Raw genomic sequence first — 23,069 nt, forward strand, 5'->3', positions numbered from 1 at the left:
CCGAGAGACATCCGGTTGCCTCACGTGTCTGCTGAGGTGTGTTGTTTTCACTGAAAAACAGTGTCTCTATGTCAACACGTGTTTCGCATCTTGACCACAGATGATACACATCACGTGTTAAGTTTGACTTCTGCATCAAGTAAAAAACAAAAAGCAACACCTTCTGGTTCAGGCAGTTTTTTTTTTTAAAAACGTGCCGCCAAATGTTCAGACCAGTTGTGAAGCCACATGGATGACAAGGAAGTAGCAATATTGCTATGAAAGGGGGTGGGTCATTTCAGCACTTTGGTAAAGTGGTGTGTTTCCTTTTTTCGGGGAGGGTGGATGTTCGTTCTGTAAAAGCCTGCGACTCTGGTTTGACAAGTTTTGAAGACACAAACAAGGGAGGAAAAAAACTGCAAAGCCGCTTTATGTAAATAATAACACATGACTTCCTCAAGCGTTTCCATTTTGAGGTCCACTAAACCAAATCAAGTCTGCTCAAATTTTTTTCCTTAATGGAATTATTCTGTTAAAAAAATTACATAGCAACGATGACGCACATGACGTCAGGATTTGGAGAGCTCACCAAGTCCCACCAAACATCAGAAAGGTTTGCGAAACTAACCTTAGCAATAGCTTACAAGCTTTCCATTCTTTTTTTCAATTGTATTTTTTTAATCATTTGCAACATTTTGCACATTTCACTTCTTTATACAATCTATGTGAAGTTTGCTTGGAGTGCTGATAGCTTTTTGTTGTTGTTAGTCATTAAATCTAATAAAAAATGTCTGAGGGCTTGAGTTGGCCTCAAAATTGGGCAAAGGAAAATTCTAGACCAAATGCATTGCGGATGTCTGCTCCCTTTATCCTTCCCACTCAACGTCAACAATATCACCGAAGATATCGAGAAAAGCTCCATCTCATGAGTGTGATCAACGTCAACGGGAGTCACATTGAAAAATTTCCTCCAATCCACTTTTTGGAACCTTCTAGATGTTTTCCTCAGGTCCTTCCTTTCACTCTTTTTTTATGACATCCTCACACGATGCAACTTCCAGCTCCCCCGCTGACGGACAAAGCGATACAATGACATCCTGATCTCGTCCCCTGGTCTGGATGGCTTAGGGCAGGTCCCCGTTATTTTTTAGCAGGTCGAGCTCCTCCTCAGGCACCAGCAGGCCGCCCATGTACCAGAAGATCCACAGGAAGATGCTCAAGAAGATCAGCAAGGGTCCCGAAAACACAAAGAAGTCCCAGTACCTCAGTGAGGCAAAGATGCCCACCAGGAACAGCAGGAAGCCCACCACATCCAGCAACACGGCCACAGCCAGGAAGAAGGACGTGCATTTGTTGGGCACCATGGCCCCACCGAGACGCAGAGCCGAGACGACGGCGAGTCAAGATGATTCTGAGCAGGCTGCTTTTGACCCTGGGAGCTCACTTCGCATAAGTTCTGAACAGTCCTGGAGTGGAAGGGCCAGTTCATAAAGAAGTGCCTCTTCATTCCTGAGCTGGGCCGACTTGTTTGGCAGCTTCCTGAATTCATTCCGCTTTTGAATGACGTGACAATCGTGCCGTCAATCAACAGTCAGTCAACATAACAAGGTTTATAAATATTTTCTATCCGACACAGGGTTTAGTTCCCAGGCCACCCATAGCAATGACAGCACTTGCATTTCCTTTGAAGGCCTTCAAACACACTTTTAAAACAATATGAGCGTAGCAATCCCTCTAAACAAATGTCATCTTTCGCAAACTATCAAATTATTATCTTAAATTATTAATAAATAACATGCCAATGATTAAATGACTGTACTTCCTTCACTTTAAAAGCACAATTGATGAGTTTACGTTCCATAATCAGCAGGAATAAGGCTGAGCTTGAAAACCTTCCTGTTTTCACTCTTCTTCTTCACAATTCACAGGAGTATATCACCATCTAGTGGTCGATAACGCAATTGGACGCAATATGAGTAAGTGCAAATCAATATTGATGAATAAAAAGTGAAATTTTGGGGACTGCAAACTTGAAATCCATGATGTAGGCGGGCTTACTGTATTTCTAACTTATTTATGCTAAGAAATGTTTCATAAGTAATATAATAAGCAAAATAGCAAAGGAACGCATGTCGCATAATTTTCCGTAACACACCCGCCATACGTCGTCACTTAAAAAACAAAGTGTGTATGTGTGTTAGTCTAGATGTCCAGTCATTTTGTGAGAAATTGTCAATCACGTCATATTAGTGTGTGTTCCTGTGTGAGGATCCTGGTGGCTGTTGAGTCAACAAAGCCGAACCGGTCGGCCGGCTGTCACATGACAAGGATGGAAACTCACATGGCAAATATTGGCTAATAGTCACCGGTTGCCACAGAAACTTGCTGTTGACGACTTTGTCCTTCAAGGTTGTAACTTTCATTCTTGTCGAAGTTTGCATCCACATCAACCTCTTTCGTTGCCGTATCCTTCATTCTACGCGTATCTTTGTTGTCGTTTTCATGGCTGTGCATTTCACGTCACAGTTCAGCTTCATCTTTGCCATCATAGGCTTTCGTGTCGTATCCTTCCTCTGTGGAGTTGTAGTTTTCCTCCTTGTGGTAGTCTTCATGAAATCCTTTGCTGTATTTGTCCTCGTTGTGGTCAGTTTCATGGTTGAAGCCTTGGTTATCGTATCCATTTTCATCCTGGTTGTTGTTTTCTTGGCGGTATCTTCCAAAGTTGTTGTCGTTTTGGGGCTCGGTTTGTTTGCCGTTGTGGACGGTCGCCTTTCCCCACGTGATCCTGCTGGCCTGGTGAGGCCTCGATCTTCCCGCCAAATCATCGTCGTTATGCACGCGCCCGTTACCAGCCGTCCTCGCAATCGCACCCGCTTTCGTGCTCGCCATCTTTCGGCTGAGCCTCTCGGAGAGCTTCCGCACGATGCGCGCGGCCAGGCCCTTTGCGCGGCCGTCGCGCGCGTCGCCAGGCGGGACACGCACGTTGCCTGCGTACCACATGACCCAAAAGCCTAGACTGGCGAAGATGATCACCGCGCCCGTGAAGATGAAGAAGTCGCCGTAGAACTGGCCGTCGGCCGAGCGCACATTCGCGAACACGCCGACCAGCAGCAGCGTCAGGCCGGCGGCGTCCAACGCCAAGCCGGCGAACAGCAGAGGCAAACATTTGCCCACCAAACTTCTCACGTCCATGACGATCCCCAAGGACGAGCAAACATCCGCGCAAAACCTAATAACGGGCGACGACAAGCTAAGGAAAAGAACAAACGGAGGAAGAAGGCGAGGATGCTCACCTGCCGCAAGGGAGACCCCGCCCACACGGCCAATAGCTGCAAGGTGTGTCCCGGATGTCAACGCGTCGACCTGGGGGGGGCGCACTTGCATTTGCATTCAAACACCGCAGTGGACACTCACTTGTCCAAATAGGCTGAGTTGATGCAAATCACGCAGTCTTCTAAAAACAGATTTACCAGTCAAATTAACCTTTGATCTCATGTGTGGCATGATTCAACATGTGAAATAAATGTGAAACCATGAACTGTTGTTTGTTGTGATTTGTGACAGCATTTAAAGCGCAGGCATCACTTGCGTGTGGTGTTATTTAGCGTCGTAGGGCTTTGGCGTCCTGCGCTCATTGGGTCTCATGAGAGATTTGGAGAGGAAATGTCAAGTAGCGTTTAATAATTCATTCAGTCGATCGTATCGCATTAGTCCCGCCCTCAAGTGCACTTTGCCATCGAAAACATTCCAGAGTACCTTGCTGGCAGCTTTCCGCGCCGTGCCAATAAAGTCAAACCTCAACACGAGCTCACAAAAGTGAGGACATCCTTCCCATTTGTGTAAATATTTGATCAAGGCTTTCCACTTAAGAAATGACGCTCTGCTACAATGTCAAATAGTCGGGATATGACTGTACCCGCAAAAAATAAAATGCATTTGTCTAGCAACAAAAGTGAGCACACCCCTAAAGTGAAACTGTCCAAATGGGTCCAACATGACTCGACCGTTTAACGTACTATACAAAAATCTGCATAGAAATCCCGGTGGAGTTCACACGTTGAAGGCGGGCTGGCGGTGAAAGACGAGCGGCTTCTTCAAAGCTCGCCTCCGGTTCTCCTTGGTGATGGGGATGAGGACCACGCCCACCACGAAGACCATCAGGCCGATGGAGACCAGGGCGGGGCCCAGGATGTTGCTGACCTTGCGGCTGTGGCCGGCAAAGTAGAGGCCGCTGATGATGACGCCGCACGCTAGGAACCCGCCGCCCGTCGACATGAAGTGGATGGGGAACCAGAAGACCTGGCACCGGCCCGGCGGCGTCTCGGCCGTCCACAGCGACCCGCTGCGCGACAGGCTGAACACCGTACTCTCCGTGCGACTGGGCGGTGTCAGCTGGTCGCGCGACTGGGACAGCGTGCTCTCGCCCATGGCGATATTCTCGGGGCTTCCCGCCATCACGTCCTACACGTATGAAAAAACAGAAAATTGGCTTCTGAATTCCGGGAAACTAGAGACAACAGCTCAGAGATTCTGAGTCAGGTCTGTAAACTCCCTTAGTGGTAGGTGAATGTATCACTGAATTAATCTCGTTCGCCATATAAAACAGCCTATCTCCAGCATTTTGAAGTCTCTTTCAAGAAATTACAACAAAATAAGTGGCAAAACCACCCCAAAAAGAGATTTCAAATGTGTCCATTCCTTAATAAACAATAGTTTTTTTTTTCACCAAAAACACCCGTTTCTGACCAGTATCTCACATTTTGAACTAGAAAACATATATCAGTCTAGTACTCTAATCACAAATGTTTTTTCTCCAATACTTCATATTTATTGATTTTTATGGGAGGAGGGGCAACCTCTGGTTTATGCGGATTGTTGATTCCCGCTTATTCAAGATTTTCCCAGATGTTCAAAAAAAGTGCAATTGAAATGAAATGAAATCCCAAATGATTTCGTGTAACTGCACGAGAGGGAGCCCACACACAACCAGACTTGGAGATTCACTTGCCCATGAGCGCCATGCAGGAAAATGGAGGCTGATTATCACAAATGATGTTCATTATAAAGCAGCCAAACTTTTCCATGACATTGACGCTGAACTGAAGAAGCTCAAACATCCTCTCATGACATCCTCCTCCTCCTCCTCATCCTCACTTAACATTCGCAGCATATCCCAGATAAGCGTTGCATGTGGAAAAATATCGTCATACCTTTGGATAAAAGTCGTCGTCAAGCGTCTCAGCGAGTCTTCATCAGAAAATCTTAATGATGTTTGCGAGAGACGGAAGGCAACGGAAAGTGGTGAAAGGCTTCCCGTTACACCAGCATCCCGCCCTCCTCCTGCCTCTTTCTCCTCCTCTTCCTCCCTTCTGGCACTTGGATCCCTGAAGGAGGTCCATGGACCTTCCAGCTAAGGCGTCAACTGTGGGAATGGCAGCATGATATCAACAAGGACGTTATTTGGATTATTATTGATCCTCAGATAGCCTTCAGCTATTGTCAATATAGATATGTGTGTGTGTGTGTGTGTGTGTGTGTGTGGGGGGGGGGGTCATCATCCCATCTATGTTGCTGACACACTTTGCAGTCACACACTGACACACACACAGTACAAAGCAACTAAACTTTTATATTATGCACAGACTATATATAAATATATTTATCGTATTTTCGTTTTAACAACAACAAATATATATGCACCATTAATATTTTTCAAACTTCATATTTTTAATAGTTTGTTTTATTACTGTATTTTTTATCTATCTTTGTTTTTTTTTTCTATGTAGTAAGAAGAGTTGAAGTAACGCGCACAGACACCTCCCCACACAACTGAAACAAGGGCTTCTCATTTCTAATTTGCTGCTAAAAAGCCAATCGTGTGTGATATCATACAGCATCCGGCAGAGGGCAGCACTGCCATTCAAATACATTGCAGTACAGCCCATTACGGATGTGATTTGAAAATTATAAAATCGTTTCTAACAGCACAAATTACCGTAAGAATGTTTTAAGTGGACGTTTAAAAAAATTTGACTTTTGCGAATGTTTGTTGCGTGCCTGAAGTGTCAGTCTGCACTTCAGTCTCACAATGACTTTACAAAAGCATCGAAGCCAATAGGTAAGCAAAGCTGCAGCGTTAGCACAGATTAGCATTATCTTATTATAACAATGTTCTTGCTGATTGGGAAGTTAATATAGTTTCCATGGCAACCACGCTGCAACGCCTCAGGCTAACATGTTAGCACGTCACCGCTATCGCATTCAGAGAACGTCCTGTTTGGCTCCTTCATTAACTTTACATGCTAATTCCTCAGCTAGCGATCAATGCTATTGATCACCTGAAACGCAACGTGGCAACCAAGGTGACTTTGCCGACTTTGCCTCGCGGCTAAAATCTAACGGCACATTCGGGCTGGCTCAAAAACTCAAGTGCTGCGAATTTACAGAATTTGACAAGTCGGGTTTGGCTCGATGGGGTGCAGCTGCATTACTAGTTACACAAAACTATAAAGTAGTTGACGACTGGTGACCTTGCAAAAGTCGACTTGATCAAACACAAATGTAAACTAGTGCGGATTTACTTCACTAGTTGTTCTATTAATTAACCGAACTAGTGAGGATAAATAAATAGAAAATAAAGCCATGTTCAACAAAACTTTCCAGTTTTATTGCATCTAAAAACAAAAATAGTGGACATGACAGCTGTCAATCAGTTCAACAACCTAAGAAGTGGATTTTATTGAAGTTTGTCAGAGAAGAATTAAGATCAAGTGAACATTAAATTGGGAACAGAGGACATTCTGGCAACTGATTGGCTGGAAACAAGAGGAAGGGGCGGAGTTTAAGATATTCCTCACACACGCACACAGTAGGTATAAAAACAAACTTTTTTTTGGTCCATCCGTCTAATCAGATGTGAGTTGATACAAACGAGGCGACATTGTCAAGGAGTCTGATCGGCCGCCGTACATCTGATTATTTCCGCAAGCTCTTGGACGCAGAATGATCCCGATCGTAGCGACGTTAATAAATCAACATTTCACGTAAATGTGAGTCTTATATAGATATTCAAAAGTCTACATTAGAGAAAGAAGGAAAGAAAGAGCGGAAGAGTGTTTACAGAAGCGTATTTACAAAATTGGAGCGTATCCGCGTGAACGCTAATGACGATGTCATCTTTGATGATGCTACTCAAAGATCAAAATAACAAAATAATCCAATTTTAGCATTGTTTGAGAATGAGCATTTTAGCGAATGATGGCATTATCGCTCGCATTTCTCTGACCGCAGGAATGCTAAGAATAAAACAGTAAAGATGATGTCGTTTAGCATTTAGCATTCGCAGTTTAGGTATCGATGACATCATCGCCAGCGTTTGCGTGGCTGTGTGCACACAAATATGACGTCGCTTCTGCACAGTTGCATGAATGTTCCAAAATGGAAGATGGTTTGCCACGACAAAGCCCTTGTGGTGCTGCTGGCCGCCATTCTAGGGGGCAACAGGAAGTGGATGAGCAGAAACAGGAAGTGGTCCTTCTGCAGTCACACGGTGACCTCATTGGTCGCGTGATGATGTCCCGCGCTGAACTGAAGGTGGTCCACGGTGTGCGTCCGGCGCGAAGCAAAGGCCTGCCTCTTGGCGGTGCTGGCGTGCGTGTTAACACCAAGCGTGTTGTAGGCGTCGCCAGGCTCTGACAGCATTTTTCCCATGCGGTGGCGCTCGTGGACGGGCGTGGTGGGCATCAGCATGTCAGCGTGTGACATGGCGCGTGCCATGGCTTTCTGCCGGAACTTGTCGCGGCGCATGGCGGGAGACAGCAAAGTATCCTGGGAGCGCAGGCGCTCAGCTGACAGCAGCAGTTCCTCCGACGGGTGGCGAGCACCCCCGTACCCAGCGGCGGCGGCCCCGTTGCCGTACGAGGGGAGACCATAGTCCCCGCGGCGAGGCGTCCGGGGTGGCGAGAGGACGTGGTCCTGCGACATGGCGCGCTGGACACGACGAGGACGCTGACGTTGATGTTGTTGTTGATGATGATGATGGTGATGATGGTGATGGTGCGACGGCGGGTCGGCGTTCAATTTGGCCATGTGGGCGTGGCCTCGGCCGCCCAAGTCCGCGTGGTGACGCTTCCTGGCATAGAAGTCGTCCATTTCCTTGTCACCTGACGCACAAGAACATTGGCGTCACATGTTCAGTCTGCCAACGGTGGGGCGAGGAACTATGTTGATGTGAGTCGAGGGGCTTCATGCAATGTGTTGCCACCATCTTGTGGCATTTTGGAGGTGATTGTAACCCTTGGTGAGGGCATCGATTCTGGAGTGATTTTTGCCTTTTGTGGCAAGGATTGGTCCCTACCCCCGCCAAAAGCGAGAGTACGCTAATAACAACGACATAAACAGCGCAAACATAACTTATGAGTGCTCCAAATGTTTTTTTTTTGAGCGCGCTTGATCAGTCTTTTGCCTACATAGACAAGAAATGAAATGGTTGCCTGTAATCAAGAAAGTACATTGAGCTACATAGTGACCTAATAATAATAATTATATTTTTATGATATTATATAAATAATAATATTATATCATCATCATGATAATTCTAATCATATATTTTCACTCTTGTGACAGACAACAGTTTTGATTTGAACACTTCCTGTTATGTAAATGAGTAGCATTAGCAGCATTGTGATAAAGTGCGTGTGTTTGTGTCTGCGCGCGCGTGTGTGTGTAGGGGGTGAATTTACTCAAGTCAGACGAGAGCGCAAGCTCGTAGGAGGGCGGAAGGTGGCTGAGATTCTGGAAGGATCTGGATAGCGACAAGTCGTAGGGCTCGGTGGCCGCCGTCAGGATGTTGTTGCTCCGCGCTGCTCGCTCTGCCAGGGGGCAAACAATCAACATTTGCCATCACTGTTATCAGGACACAAGCCATCATCATTATTGGAATTGTCACCATGCCTTGACCAAAAAAAAAAAAAAAAAAAAAAAAAAAAAAAAAACAGCCTTCGCAAAACACTGATAAGGGGCAGAGCAGCTTGAGGCAACACCTCCACTCTCCTCGCATTGTCCACAACGAGCGAGTTCACAAAATGCTTTTTAAAAATCTGAAATTGGTGTCAACGTGATACTGTTTTGTCTTCCTTTCCTCTGCCTTCGCAACAAAGGCCCATTGGGAAGGTCCCCAATTAAAAGAATCAACCATGCACTTTCCTCCAATGAGCTGCAGAGTGACAAGGACACACAAAGACGAAATAGCCGTCGCGGCGAGGAGGACTCACCGTGTCGCGCATGTCTGTTTGCTAACAAAAGCCAAAGAAGAAGTGTCAAGGGAAACACAAGACATGGCAGCACATCATAGCGAGCAGATGCAACACGTGAGCTTGGAGCAATCTGACTAGATGCTAAGCTAAGTGCTATGATTGTTTGGTGATGCCGTGACATCACTGCTTTTATTTTTATTTTTTTAAACAATCATAGCACATTATCGCAAACACAAGACACCAGTAGCGCCCCTAGTGGTGTGGAGAAGCATAGGTGATGACCTCGGGGCAATCTGATTGGATGATAAGTTAATTGCTAAGTTCCGTTAGAGTATCTCTATGCATTCAAAGAGAAAAAAAAAGTATTGCTTTGTTGTCGTTGCGCTTACCCATCTTCGGTGTGAGGGCGGTGAGATCCACGTGGCTGTGCTGGTAGTCATGGTGATGGTGGTTCCCTGCAGACAAAAAAAAATAATCAATATCATGCATCAAACACAAGCATTCAGATTCAGAGTGCCAGTGATGTCACAGCGGCACAACTGATAGGCTAAGCAGGCAGGGAACATGAAGTTGTGCGCACGTTCTTTGCTTATTTCATTCAGGAAGTTGCGGTCTACGCTCCCGGGAGCAGCGGAGTGGCCAGCGAGGATAATCACAGATTTATCTGATGTCTTCTTTCTTATGTTAGAAGGAACATCACACAAAGCTGCCGCTATCCTCGCCGAGGGTCGCGGGACTGCGCAGCCATGCCTCCTTCGGTCCATCGCCGATCACGAGTCAAAAGCCATCAAATAAAAATATGATGCAAGACCGGTTTGAAAAAATTTTAACTTTCACCGCCATTGACAGCTTCAGAAGTCAAAGATGAGCATCACCAAATTGGGTGGAGGACGCATAACGAATATGTCAACAATTGACAGAGTGATGTAAGCTAGCAAAAAAAAAAAAAAAAAACGATTTCTGCACCAGCCTCTAAATACACGTAATCTTTACACATTGCGTGTACGGCAAGTGGAGATGGGAAATGTCAGGTTGACGCCATGTTGGGAGTCCAAACAAGCCAAGAGCAAATGCGCTGTGCTACATCTTCAAAGCGACGACTCCTGCTGTCATTGAACATCCACTTTTCACTTTCATGTTGCTCCCGTTTGTCCGTCTTCCATCTTGCTGCTAATTAGACACCCGCTCGCATGCTAGCTCGTTCCTTGGCAACATTTTTTTTTTTTTTTCATGTAAAATACATCATGGCGCCTGAGAGGAGGCCAGACACACACGCAAGGCGCACGCACACCAGGGAATCAAAGGTGCAAGGGAGTTAATGGACCCAGTGATGAGCTAATGAGCCGTCGGTGCCGCACGGCTTTCGCTCTTGTTAAAGATCAAACGTTATTATGAACAAAGGTATCAATAAAATGTCAGACACAACCTGACTCAAACCATTCTTAATTAATGACATTGTAAATATGCAAAATACTTTTTGTTATTTGCTCCCAACTCGCAGGAAGTCGCTTCTCTGGTTGTAAAATATTAGAAAATCACTTGGAATATTTATCAAAGACATTTTCACAGCCTGGAACAATCCAGCACATAATAATCATGAGCCAGTGAGGGCTGATTTTGCGAGCGCTCGCACAGCAGGTAGTCACAACAACAAAAAAGGCAAAGGAAGGGCGTCTTAGTTCAATCTGCTCATGCTCGTTATCTTCAACCTGAAAAGCGAGCGCATGTTCAAGTACCCTGCTTCCTGTTTAAACGTTGCGAGCATATAGCCGCTAGCGCGAATGCTAAACGAACACGCTTATAGCACCTGGGTTGGATTTGCACGAGGTGCGAATAAGAAGTGGAAAAGTGGGGAAATTGAGTGAAATGGAGAAAGAGAAGTCATGAAGGGAGGATGATGATGAAGTGATGAAGAAGCTCCCGGGACGTCTTAAAATACTTTTGAGTTAAGTGGGGCAGTGCGCGTGGATGTGCACGAGTGGTACAGAAAAGATCAAGTCACTCGACGCTCATCTTTGTTCATCTAGTGGTCGGTCCATTTGTCAACAAACACAGCGCCTACTAGAGGCCACTTAACTCCACTGCAATATTTCCCCTTGGGTGGCTTTGGTTTCAAAAATCGAAGCCGACCGCTATCAGATCTTGTGTGGTTGCAGTGGGCAGTTATGGGAAGTGACCAAGTCTAGATACTTTGTGACGGTATTAAAGTCGATTTTTCGGGTATTCGTACCTAAAAGTCGAAAGGTGCTAGGCAACACAATGAATGGAAAATGTGCAAAGAGGCAGAAAAAAAAAAGCTAGTGTCGATATTTTACACACTAACGAGTCACACGAGACTCGCGAGGCAAAAAAGGATAATTGGACCCAATTTGGACATTTTCACTTCGGGGCGCACTCGTTTTTGTCGCCAGCGTTTTAGACATTAATGGCTGAGCGTCGAGTTACTTTGAGGGGTCGATCATGCGCGGCCTACTTCACATCCGAGTAAGTCACAAGTATGCATAGTTGCGGCGCGCGAGTGCCCTTGCCGCCGCTGTCTGTCCGAAAGAGGCTCACGTTAATTGTCTGCATCCCATAATGCAACAGTCAAGCGAGTTGAGCACGCAAGGATCTGCTTATGTGCCGAAAAGCAAAAAAAAAAAAAAAAAAAATTAGGAGCGAGCCACACGCAAGTGGAGCACATGCACTTTGTTCTGCAGCGAGGACGCAACGACCCAAATAGCGTGCACCCAATCACCTCCTTTTTTTCCTTTCTTCTTTTTTAGCGTGCTGTTCGTCTCTGGAGACTCGAGTCAACGCGGAGGACACTCACATCAGATGCAGATTTCAATTTACAATTTTCGATGCTTATGAGCACATCAACTCAATCCGAAAAGTCCACTTTGTTGTTGTTGCTAAAGGTGGGATGACGATTTGGGAAATAAACAAAAACGAGGCAGCAACATTAAGCTGAAACATTAAAAAAAAAAGAAGCGGGATGGGCAACACAGGAAGTGCATTTGGGACACACAGGAAGTAGACAAGTGCAACACAGGAAGTAAGGCATGGACAAGCCAGGAAGTGGAAGCAGAAGTCGAGTTTGGTTTGGCAAAGTGGGCCAGGAGTCGACGAGGGGCCAAGATGGCATTTGGTGGCTGCCAAAGCGCCGCCTCCTGCCCCCCTCCGCCCCTCCCCTCCGGTAAGGAGGTCAAGTGCTCTTACGGGGAATTTAATTTGCTTTGCCTTCTCCCTGCAGCGTAGCCTCTTCCTCACTTGGCACTTTTTCTCTATGTGACATTTTTACCGACACACCAAAGAAGAAGATTGACACGGTTCCCACTGAGCATGGTGACAAAGTCCAAATCTTAAGGTGCCAACGAAACCCCAGTTTTGAGGCTGTCAATGAAGTTTTTGACATAAGCGCTATTCTCTCTTTCATTTCATGAAAGCAAACAATTTTTTTGACCTTCTCACTCGCCGCTTCCTCGAGAAATGAGCTCGTTCAGAGCATTGAGCTGTCAATCATCACGCCACAGTGACCCAATTGAATGCGACTTGAACCGCGATTACTTTTGTGGAATTGTCAAATAATACGTGAAGGCGGAAGCAGCAGAGGTGAAGGCACTTTGAAAAGGTTTGGTCGTCACGTGACGCTTTTCACACGCTTGTCATGATGCCCGCCGCCTCGTCACAGGGAGACCTTTGACAGCTCTCATGCCACCCGCACAAGAAGAAAAAAATGTGTTCAAGGTGGCCCTGTACACAAGTGTGTGCGTGTGTGTGTGTGTGTGTGTGTGTGCGTGTGTGTGTGTGTGTGTGAGACTTTTGAAAGCAGAAAACCTTCTCCATTGATGAATGAAGTCCTGACAACAAAGACAGAGATTGGAAAAAAGGTTCGAGTGTGCTCAGAAGGTAACAAAAACAACACAGAGACGCACACATACTCCACACACATTTACTATTTTATGATTGAAATAAACTTTACTAAGTAATTGTTGGGCAGTCAATTTTGTATTTTTCTTCAACGTGTGTGTTTATTTGGAAGAATAAAAGTTTATGTACGTAAGTACACGTGAGGAAATACAATCAAGACAAAGGCTAAAGGAAAAATGGTCTCTTAGACGATGATGTAATGTTACCAGATGGTTTGTTTTGTGGTTTTTTTTTTTAAAAAACGAGCGCGTTAGCCTGCATTAGCGCCAACGGTAACGCTAATGAGCTGGTTGGCATGCATCTCACAGATATGAAGAGCTTAAAAGCCTTCAAGTTGAATTGATTCCCAAGGTCACGTTGGAGGCGCGGCCTTATTAAATATGACTTTATTGAATATTAGAATAAGAAATACATGACGGCTGCGCCGACTTTTTTGTTTTACACCAGAGACGACTCACAGTGTGATTAATGCGTTAGCATTTCTTATTTACTCCAAGAGCGACCTCATGAATTTCTCTTCAGTCTAATCTTGACGCAATTGGAGCTGATTGGCCGAATGTTGAGACACGTGAAGAGTGTCAATTAATTGCGAGCAAGATTTTGGCTCAAGTCAAAAGTGAAATTCTCACTTTGATCTCAACTTCCTGCTGCTTGTTTGCACGTTTTGACTGCTCCCAACTACACGCTCGCCTAATGACACTGCAACTGTTTTCTTTCTTCTTCTTTTTTTAATAATCCTGTGTTTCCTATTTGAAAAAAAAATCCCACACTCACTGAATTGTTTGAAAAATGTCAAAAGCACACCGCTGTACATCAGCCAGGCCTGAAGGGGCGCTGTGACACTAACACAATAAGTCACTAAAAAGTGAATAAGAAACTTACACGATGCAAATGAACCTTCAAGACTGCAACTTGGACTGATGATGAGGGACAAAAGAAATCACAGCCAATTTGTGTTCTATTAATGACATTAGCACAAGTACAACTGAAGTCGAACTCATGCTGCCGCCGCTGCTGCGTGACCCAAAAAGGAAGCAACAGTGGCAAAGCCAAAAGAAAGAGAAAGGATAGAAAAGTGTCCTCATGTGGGCCAGCACAGATTGTGCGCTTCAGGGACACCACAGGCTCAAAAAGAGATTCACTGCATGGGAGACCAACACTAAAAAAAAAAAGCACTTTTTGAAATGCAGGGGCTGAAATGCAGCTTTTGAAGCAAAGCAAGCGGAATGTAAATAATGGCAGCAGCAAGATTAATTGACGTAATCCTAAACTATCAATTGGTGGAAAGGATGACCTAAAAATAAATAAAACAAAACCCTGTAAGCGCCAGGTTTTCTTCACATGCAGTCAAGCTGCTCCAAAATAAGCACAAATGTGCTGTTGTTGTTATTTTTCTTGTAGTTGCCACGAGTCTCCTCGGGCTGACGATGATGATGTTGATGCTACGCCGCAGCCCCCAGATCACAACTTCAATTAATTTCACAGTCAGTGGCACCAGCACTGATTTATTGTGCAGCTTGTGTGTGTGTGTGTGTGCGCGCGCGCGTGCGCGTATTGGTGTGCTTCTGAAACAGACAGAAACAGGCGACATGAAGCCCAACACGATGAGAATTTTTGGACAATTCAGCCCCTGGAGCTAGTTTGACGTTGCGATGTAGATTTTGGTCGACATATCTATTGGGATGAGACTCACCCATAAAAGCAAAACACCCCCCCCCCTTCTGATAATTCTGCCTTGAGGTGGCTATTTAGGGTCATTTTGTATGTTTCGCGGCGGGTCTTGGAATAGAAATCTTAGATCAGTTTGATTAGTGTGACGAAGCGGCATGAATTTTGGTAGACATACCTAACCCTAACCCACAAAAAAATCTCAAGACTGCATGATTTAAAGGAAACGTGAAGTTGACCATTTTGGTTTAAAGCAGACATGCCAGGTTCATTTGGATTCCTGAAGGGATCCTGCAAAGACAACTGAAACTATTATACATGCGTTCGTCACGTCGCGCCTGGACTACTGTAATGTATTATTCTCTGGTCTTCCTAAATCCAGTATTAAAAGTCTACAGTTAGTGCAAAATGCCGCTGCGAGGCTGCTCTCACGGTCAAGAAAATTTGACCACATTACCCCAATATTAGCCAAATTACATTGGCTCCCGGTCCATTTAAGATGTGACTTCAAGGTTCTTCTACTAACCTATAAATCACTGCACGGCTTAGCGTCTTCATATCTCGTCGACCTAGTCGTTCCTTATGTTCCGTCTCGTAACCTTCGTTCGCAAAACGCTAGTCTTTAGTTATACCGAGGGCCAAGAAAATGTCTGCAGGGTCTAGAGCATTCTCTATTCGGGCTCCAGAGCTTTGGAATGCCCTACCAATGGATATTAGAACTATTACCTCAGTAGAAACATTTAAGACACGTTTAAAGACACATTTCTATGAGATGGCCTTTAACTAACTTGTGATGGCCGATTTGGCCGGAGTTTGTTTTGTTCTCTCTGCCCACCCCCTCCCCGGCTGGGGAGGGGGTTAGGTGGCTCAAAAGCGGATAGCGGCTGGCTGGATTCTCGGGGACCAGTTCGGGATGGGGGAGCTGCGGCTCGGCCCCCTTGAGGACACTGCCAGGACAATCGAGGGCACCTCCGACATCCATTTTTTTTTCATTGATTTTCATATTATGTATTACTTGTGCACTCTCTGCATCCATTATAACCTGGTGATCCTGAAAGGGGGATCCTTCCATCTGTGGTCCCTTCTCAAGGTTTCTCATTTTCCCCTGGCAGGGGTTTTTTGAGTTTTTCCTTGCCCTTTTGGGAGCTTATGATCAGGGGATGCTTTGAGAATAATTGTCAATTTTGGCTATGTGAAGCCCTTTGAGACTGTCTGTGATTTAGGGCTATACAAATAAACTTGACTTGACAAATTTCAACTTTGGTCAGATTGCTGTCGAATTTAAAGTTTGCACAAGAGGCTAAGGGAAAATGCTGAGTTCAAAATAAAGACGCTGCTGAAGGTGTTTTTTCATTGCTCATTCAAAAAACATGGCTAAAAAAAATAGTCCACTTTGTATTCCATCATGAGCTTCCTGGTTCTGCTGAGATGAATGAAGCAAGACGCTTGTGTGTGTGTGTGTGTTCGTGTGTGTGTGGGATGAAGGGTCACAGGAAGCGAGTGGGCAGCGTCTTCCTTCATTCACAGCAAACATGACTAATGACGCCAACCTGCTGAAGACTTGCGACGCAATCATCAGCATCCCTTTGTGTGCCCATCATTTGTGCGTCTGTGTGTGTTTGAGGAGTCTGCTTGTGACCACACACCCGCCGACAATAGCCCCTCTGTGCAAAATTGCTACATCAAAGACAGAACAAAAGATGATGCATTTACTGCCCTTTGCCTTTCACCCCCTCTTTAGATAATGACGTGACATCAGCGCCGGCATCTGATGTGACGAATCAATGTCCCAACACTTTTCCTCAAGGTGTCCCAATATTTTAGTAACAACTTGACTTTTCACTTCCCATTGGCTCAAAGTACTCTTGCCTTTACGTCCCATTTGTGTACTGTACACAAAAAGTGTAGCTGCATAACAGTTGTGCATGTCTTTGCGGCGGTATCTCTCATCACAAATATTGACGTGATGCTAATGCGCAAGCTAACAGGATCCACCTATGTCAAATGTGACATTCGCTCACAGCTCCCTTTTGAATGGCAATGGCGAGCCGTCCGAGTTGCACTCGATTCCAGGATAGCAAGAGATGAATGTACATACATGTTAGGCGAGGATGTAGCCATGGCAACATGTTTACGTTTCGACTGCCCGTTGGCTTGTCACGTGCTGCTGCTTGGGATTCATGCAGTCAGCAAGAGCAAAAGATAAACGTGGGTTACTCTAGCGGGGTTTTCTCAATTTCACGTGGACGCAAACCCACACAACACACGCGTGAGTCCAGCAAGGCAGGAAAAATGCACCAAGGTCACAGCAAGTGGACGAGGAAGGAAGGAAGGAGTTTCAGGTGGTGGGTGTTTGGTAACAATCCCCTTGGGCGCATCTTGTGAAAAAGCGGGAAGTACACGGTCAAGCGACCATATTTGGACATGGAACCGTCCCGCGCTAGCCAACAATGGCAACACAACGAAGCCAACTGACCCAAAACCGAAAATAATAAAAATGACAAATAGCATGGACATTCAAAATTGTCAACTGGAATCCAACCATTGACTACCAACAACAAACTTTGTCCAGTATGTTTTTCAACCGTGAATCTCTTTCACGTAACTGTAATGACAAATAGATGCCAGTAGATGGCAAGGTTGCATCGCTTTGAGATAAAAACAGCGCAAGTGAGCAATCGGGGTGTTCACATTATGAGGAAAAGAAATTATTTGTCATCCAAAGGCCTTTCTTAGTCTTGTCAAGAAAGATGATTCTGATGTCAAGAGAACATGGATCCAAAATGTTGGGAATGGTCCCAGACAGGAGGAGGCTGTTTACTTTTAAATGAAGGAAATTAACCGGAAGCAGAAGCACAATACCAGCAAGTGGAACAGCACAACCAGCCGACACAATTCTAGTTGCTCCAAACATCAACTTGATTTATTAAATGTGATTTAATTGTTTTAAAATGTCACAAGATTTACTCTCACTGCAGCAGCTTTGACATTTTCATATATATTTATATGCGTAGTTGTGTGTGTGTGTATGTGTGTGTGTGTGTTGGCCTTTCCAAATGCTAATTTCATTTGTTAGTTGAGTCAAAGTAATGGTGCAGCGCAGTTTATTGATTGAAAATAACTTTTTATGGTTTATTAGGCAGAACATGTGTTGAAGGCTCCGAGGTCACTTTTTTTCCTCTGTTAATTTGGAAAGCCTTTTCCAATCAAGTTCATATGAGATAATTATTTGGACAGAGAAAAATCAAAAGTAACAACTCTATTATTTTGCACATAATATAAGAAGAGAATTGGACTTTTAAATGAGAAGCCAAGCAGACTCAACCACACAACATGCAGCCACTAATAATAAAAAGTATCTTGACTTACTTTCCCGTTGAAGTGAATGAAAATACCATCAATATGTTACATTCAACCTCAAAAATTGGTATAACATGTTTTGAAACAGAAAAACAACCCATTTATGATAATAAAAGTGATGACGACGATAGTATGCAAGACAACTCGGTAAGTTCGTGAGTTATAACATCGAAACCTCGATGCTAGCTTGAATAACCCGTCATTGGCGTTTTGTATTATTAGTTAGCATTAAGCTACGCAGATTTTCCAAAGGCAAAGTTTTTTGAAACACGTGTTAAATTCAAAGAATCGATTTAATGACCGAGGCTCCTCAGCACAAAGCAGGGAACAATTTTTAGACGTACCGTACGACATGGGGAGGTCCAGTTCGTTCTGCCAGGACATCTGCGGCGACTCGTCGATGGAATGCTGCGCTGTAGGGACAAAAACGAGCGTAGATGAGAAGCTGATGAATCAGAGCGGAGAACAATGGTGCAACAATGATGCCTTCGCACTAGCCGCTGAGGAAGTGTCACTTTGTTACACGCGAGATGCCACTTCAAGCTTGACCGGGCGGTCACCAGCTGGCGGTAGAAATGCCAACATTGTCCGCAGCACTCAAACGATTGGAATGAAACTAAAAACTGACTTTGTTACCTTTCAGGTGTCCTCGCCCGAGTGTCACAAAGCCTGACGAGATGAGCATGTCGGCGCTGGCATTGTGAAGGGCCTCCATCCCATAGTGCCCTGCTGACACACACAGACACTGGTTACCATAGCAACACAATGACGCCACCACTACATTAAATACACCTGCACAACAGGAGCGATCACAGTGCGGAGGAGGTTTCTTGCTTGCTTTTTAATGAAGGGACTGAGTCACTTTGGACGCCTTCCACCTTCTCGCCATTGAGAGGCCGAGTGTCCGGACAATCATAGACATGCTGTGTGGGGGTGCAAATCAATTACGCCCCCAAAAACACACTTGTCTTCTACCGAGTTAGCATTAATCAATAGTGCATACGTGAGCGTGACGGCGGTTAAGGGAGGCGAGAGAGAAGGTTTTATGCAAATGAGCCGAGGCTTTTTCTTCACATTCTGTCGTCTTTCACAAAAGATCAGCCAGGCCAGAAAGGTTAAGGGAGACATATTATGGCAATTTCAAAACTATTCTCAGGTGTGTTATTAAAATCTTTGCCATTGCCAGGGTCACAAATCCACAACGGATCAACAACGGCACTGCGCTTAATTCCTCCACTTGGCTTAAACAAATGGGGTTATTAGCACTTTGTTTACCCCCCCTGTGACAAAAAAAAAAAAAAAAGCACCAGAAGAGAGATGATGACTTTCTTTGATGAGTCACCCAAGTGTTGTTTTCACTTCCAAAAGCAAAGTCATCGAGCGGTGATGTTAGCACGTTAGCCTTTTAGCTGGCACGTGACTATCCAAGTGTCACGTTCCGGAGAGGTGACACCATCGAATCTGGGACGCGCTAGTAGGGCACTTAACGAGCGCCCGCGAGAGCTGATCCCCCAGAGCGCCGACGGAAAAAGTTGGTTTAGCTGGAAAAAGACATGCCGGCTTGACGATTCGTAGTCGGACTGGCGTTTATGTTGAACTCGTCACGTTCCCGGAGACAAGAAAAGTACCGTGGTTGGAGGACTTGCCGTGCACGGGCGTGTAGTTGTTCTTGGCGGTCCGGACGGGTGTGCCGTCTTTGGGCGAGTCATCCATCATGGCGTCCATGTTGTCATGCTCATATTGGGAAATGGGAACGGGGCCCTGCTGCATCAAGATGTCCGCCAACGCTCTGAAATCAAACGGCGATGGTTAGCAACATTGACGGCTGTACATGTCATGCTAGCCTTTATTTTTGGTATAGTCTTGATGGGTTCTAAAATTGCGAGGGAACACCTGAGGGCCCAGCTAGCAAACACACTATTACATTATTCTAATCTACCTTGTCTTTATAATAACACTTTGCTAATGTGTTGACATTAAGCTCCATGTCGAAAGAGCTGCGAGTTGATGAAGTGCAAGTCGTTACCGGCATGTTTTGAGAAAGTGTGTCAATGAGGACCTAAAGCCAGCGCGTACTCTACTTTTCCACCAGCGTGTGTGACTTTGGGAGCCATTGTGGGTATTAATAGCGTTTCCCTACCAGGAGGAGAAGACTTTAGCTCAGTCCACCATTGCCGACACGGGCAGCCTGATTCACCGCGTCCCACTTGGGCGCAATGTCGAGCGAGGCGGGAGACTGGCGAAAGGTTTTGAGTAGAAAATACAAAAAAAGCATCACGATATTCACTGCTGTGATCGGTGCACATTTCCATATCAGTGCATGAATTTCAGTGGGCAGACAAAGGAGCTCTGAGGAACACCACAGGTGAGCTTTGATGTTCCTTGGAGGGTATCATCACCACTTTTCTAGTGATCACTGGGCGTTCACTACTTTTTGAGATACAATGACCTCACTAGGTAGCGACTTGGGAGGGATTCCTAACACAGCCATTTTCCTTTTGTATTGGATGTCAATAGAAGGTGTACCTAATCAAGTGGCAGATAGACATGCAATCACATCTTGTTCTTCCCCTGCTTCTATTTTGGCCAAATTGGGCCCGTCTGGACCGTGACGCGAGTGCAACATGAGATGGAACACACAAACACACACGGACACACTAACACACAGCGTGCACTTAGCCAGGCAGGCAATGAATCTCTCTCTCTCTCCCTCGCTTTCTCTCTCTCTGCTGGATACAAAAAGCTGATCAATAAGGAGAGAATTCAGTGGTTTAGTCGTGCGTTGAAGGTCACACAAAGCAAAAGGTCTGCCAGCGCCTCAACATTCTGCTCAGCTGCTCGCTCGCACAATCAGTCACTGAGAGGACGGAACACAATTCAACACATTTGACTTAATCGCTTTGCTAGCAGCTAAATCAACATTTTGTTTTTTGGGGGAGGAACTTTGCTGAAAATTTAAAAAGTCTCTAAAGGTTAAGCATCCTCTGACTCATGACTCAAATGACTTTCCGTCTGTGTCCCAATACTTATGCATGCCCACAGTCGTGTGCATGTGCGTGTTGACGTTTGGTCACAGTGCGTGCGTGACTCAGACGAATTTGAGTTAGCGAGTCACTTAGCAGCGATGCATCCATCCATCCAAACTTATCTACATTGAAACTCGCCAACCGAGTTGGTGGAATAGCAGGCGGACAAAAGCAAACTCTCCACTGAAACCAAGCAAGACACTGCAAGTCGGCTCCTTCACTGAAACAATGAAACAAAAGATGAGCAAGCACTTTTCTTTTCTCCTTTTCTTCCATTACCGTGCTGAAGCAAAGCCCAACTAAAAGGCCTTCACCGCACCAACTGACCAACTACACTGAAAAAATGCATGACTACACAAAGCAGTTGTCTTGGAAAACTACAAATGAATCTCGGTGTGCGTGTGTCCGCCCGAGGCGCCGTTGTCATTAGGTCGTTTGCGCGTTGGTGAAGAAAATGAGCCGGGCGGCCTCGGGACTCAACACGCTGTCGTTATACAAACATGAGCAGCGGCAAGACTATCGATGACATTTTGCATTCGCAGGGCTTCCGGACATACGCAGGAGCAGGCGCGCACACACGGACGGAAGTAATGACGGTTTCACGTTTCAGTTTTGTCGGCATGACGATTGGTGTGAAAATTCTGGCCCGCCCTGGAAAGTTGCGGGTGCATGTTGGCCCACCTGTGCACGTTCATCTCCTGGGGGTTCTTGGTGGCCTTGTCGTAGGCCACCTTGGCGGAGATCCCCACGGCGACCACAAGCGCCACCACTCCGCAGCTGATGTAGACGGTGGCGTTGGTGCGGTCCAGCTCGGGGTCGTAGGTGTCGCCGGTGGGGGCGGGCGAGGGCGGCTGTGTCTTGATCCAGTCGGGCGTGTTGTAGTTGGTGCAGAATGTCTGGTCCAGCCGCTTGCCACGGTCGGCGCAGCAGAAGCGCAGGAAGCAGCTCCCGCAGCAGAAGCGGTGGTCCGTGTTGTTGCAGCCAAACTCTTTGTCGAACTGCCCACTCACGTCATAGTAGCCCAGGCAGGTGTCGTGCTGGAGGGCGGGGGCCCGCAGCTGCGTCGCCGCCGCCCACACTGGCATGGCCGTGCTCGCCCACCGGGGCTCGCCGTTGTTCTTGGGGTGCCGCCGGTCGGCGGGTGCACAGCGCCCGTACGGGCCCGGCAGCAGTAGGAGCGGCAAGATCGGCAGCAGCGGCAGGAGGGGCTTCATGCTGCGCCCCGCCGCGGACTCACTTCCGGGAGATCCTCGCCGACGTCTTCAACGCGGGTCCGAGCACGCGCGCCGCGCCGGAACCTCCGGGCACGCGCCGCTGCATCCTCCGAGCGCGGGCGCACTTGAGATTGGGATCCTGCCTCCGAGACGTGGCCTTCACGCAAGAACACAAAAAACACTCGAATCAATCATTGCACTTTGAAGAAGACAATCCTTTCACTCGTGCGCCATACAGCCCGGCCGTGAAAAAAACACTAGTGAGACAGTCCTACTAGTGCTCCCTCGAGTCATTGGACTGCACTAGCGTGCTGAAATGTCACACCATAGTCATCAAAATGTCACCAGCAAGAAGACTCAGTTGTTCTACCGCGCAGAAGTACATGAAAAAAAAATGACAGTGGTAAGATGACAGTCGGTCTGCCGTCGTTCTTTGCGGCACAGCGGAAAAATAAGAACAAGCAGTGGACCAAACATCACCAAGTAGTTATTCGACTACAAGTAGTACAGAAACGCCATAGCGTGGTAGCAGTAGGAGTTGAGGAAGGCAAAAAAAAAAAAAAAAAATCACTCGCAAGAACATGTAGGGGCTTTACTAGCGCATAAAAAAAAATTGTGTAGCAGAGGAAGGCTGGAGTCGAAAAAAATATATCATT

The 23,069-nt window shown here is 46.0% G+C and overlaps 2 protein-coding genes across 2 annotated transcripts in view; both read right to left on the bottom strand.

Moving 5' to 3' along the window:
• Positions 1–391: 391 nt before the first annotated feature.
• On the bottom strand, positions 392–5,393 carry LOC137841065 (phosphoinositide-interacting protein-like). The gene is made up of 2 exons (XM_068653491.1): positions 5,190–5,393; positions 392–4,440 (listed from the first exon to the last, which is right to left on the bottom strand). Exon 2 carries the CDS (start codon positions 4,432–4,434, stop codon positions 4,030–4,032), a length of 405 nt encoding a protein of 134 aa, XP_068509592.1. The 5' UTR covers positions 4,435–4,440; positions 5,190–5,393; the 3' UTR covers positions 392–4,029.
• A 1,231-nt stretch (positions 5,394–6,624) lies between these two features.
• Positions 6,625–23,069, bottom strand: part of LOC125983610 (protein shisa-6) — a 31,960-nt gene continuing 15,515 nt past the window's right edge. Inside the window, exons 4-11 of the mRNA XM_049744989.2 lie at positions 21,881–22,570; positions 19,802–19,962; positions 18,810–18,899; positions 18,518–18,586; positions 9,623–9,688; positions 9,252–9,272; positions 8,721–8,849; positions 6,625–8,141 (exon numbers count right to left, since the gene is read on the bottom strand). Coding sequence (XP_049600946.1) covers positions 7,522–8,141; positions 8,721–8,849; positions 9,252–9,272; positions 9,623–9,688; positions 18,518–18,586; positions 18,810–18,899; positions 19,802–19,962; positions 21,881–22,413 — 1,689 coding nt within the window. The 5' untranslated portion in view covers positions 22,414–22,570 and the 3' untranslated portion in view covers positions 6,625–7,521. The remainder of the gene's footprint in view (positions 8,142–8,720; positions 8,850–9,251; positions 9,273–9,622; positions 9,689–18,517; positions 18,587–18,809; positions 18,900–19,801; positions 19,963–21,880; positions 22,571–23,069) is intronic.

The sequence above is a fragment of the Syngnathus scovelli genome, chromosome 16 (assembly GCF_024217435.2).
Source record: "Syngnathus scovelli strain Florida chromosome 16, RoL_Ssco_1.2, whole genome shotgun sequence".
Taxonomy (NCBI): Eukaryota; Metazoa; Chordata; class Actinopteri; order Syngnathiformes; family Syngnathidae; genus Syngnathus; species Syngnathus scovelli.

Coding starts and splice junctions, on each gene's coding strand:
- LOC137841065 (XM_068653491.1), bottom strand. CDS start 4,434: ATGGCGGGAAGCCCCGAGAATATCGCCATGGGCGAGAGCACGCTGTCC.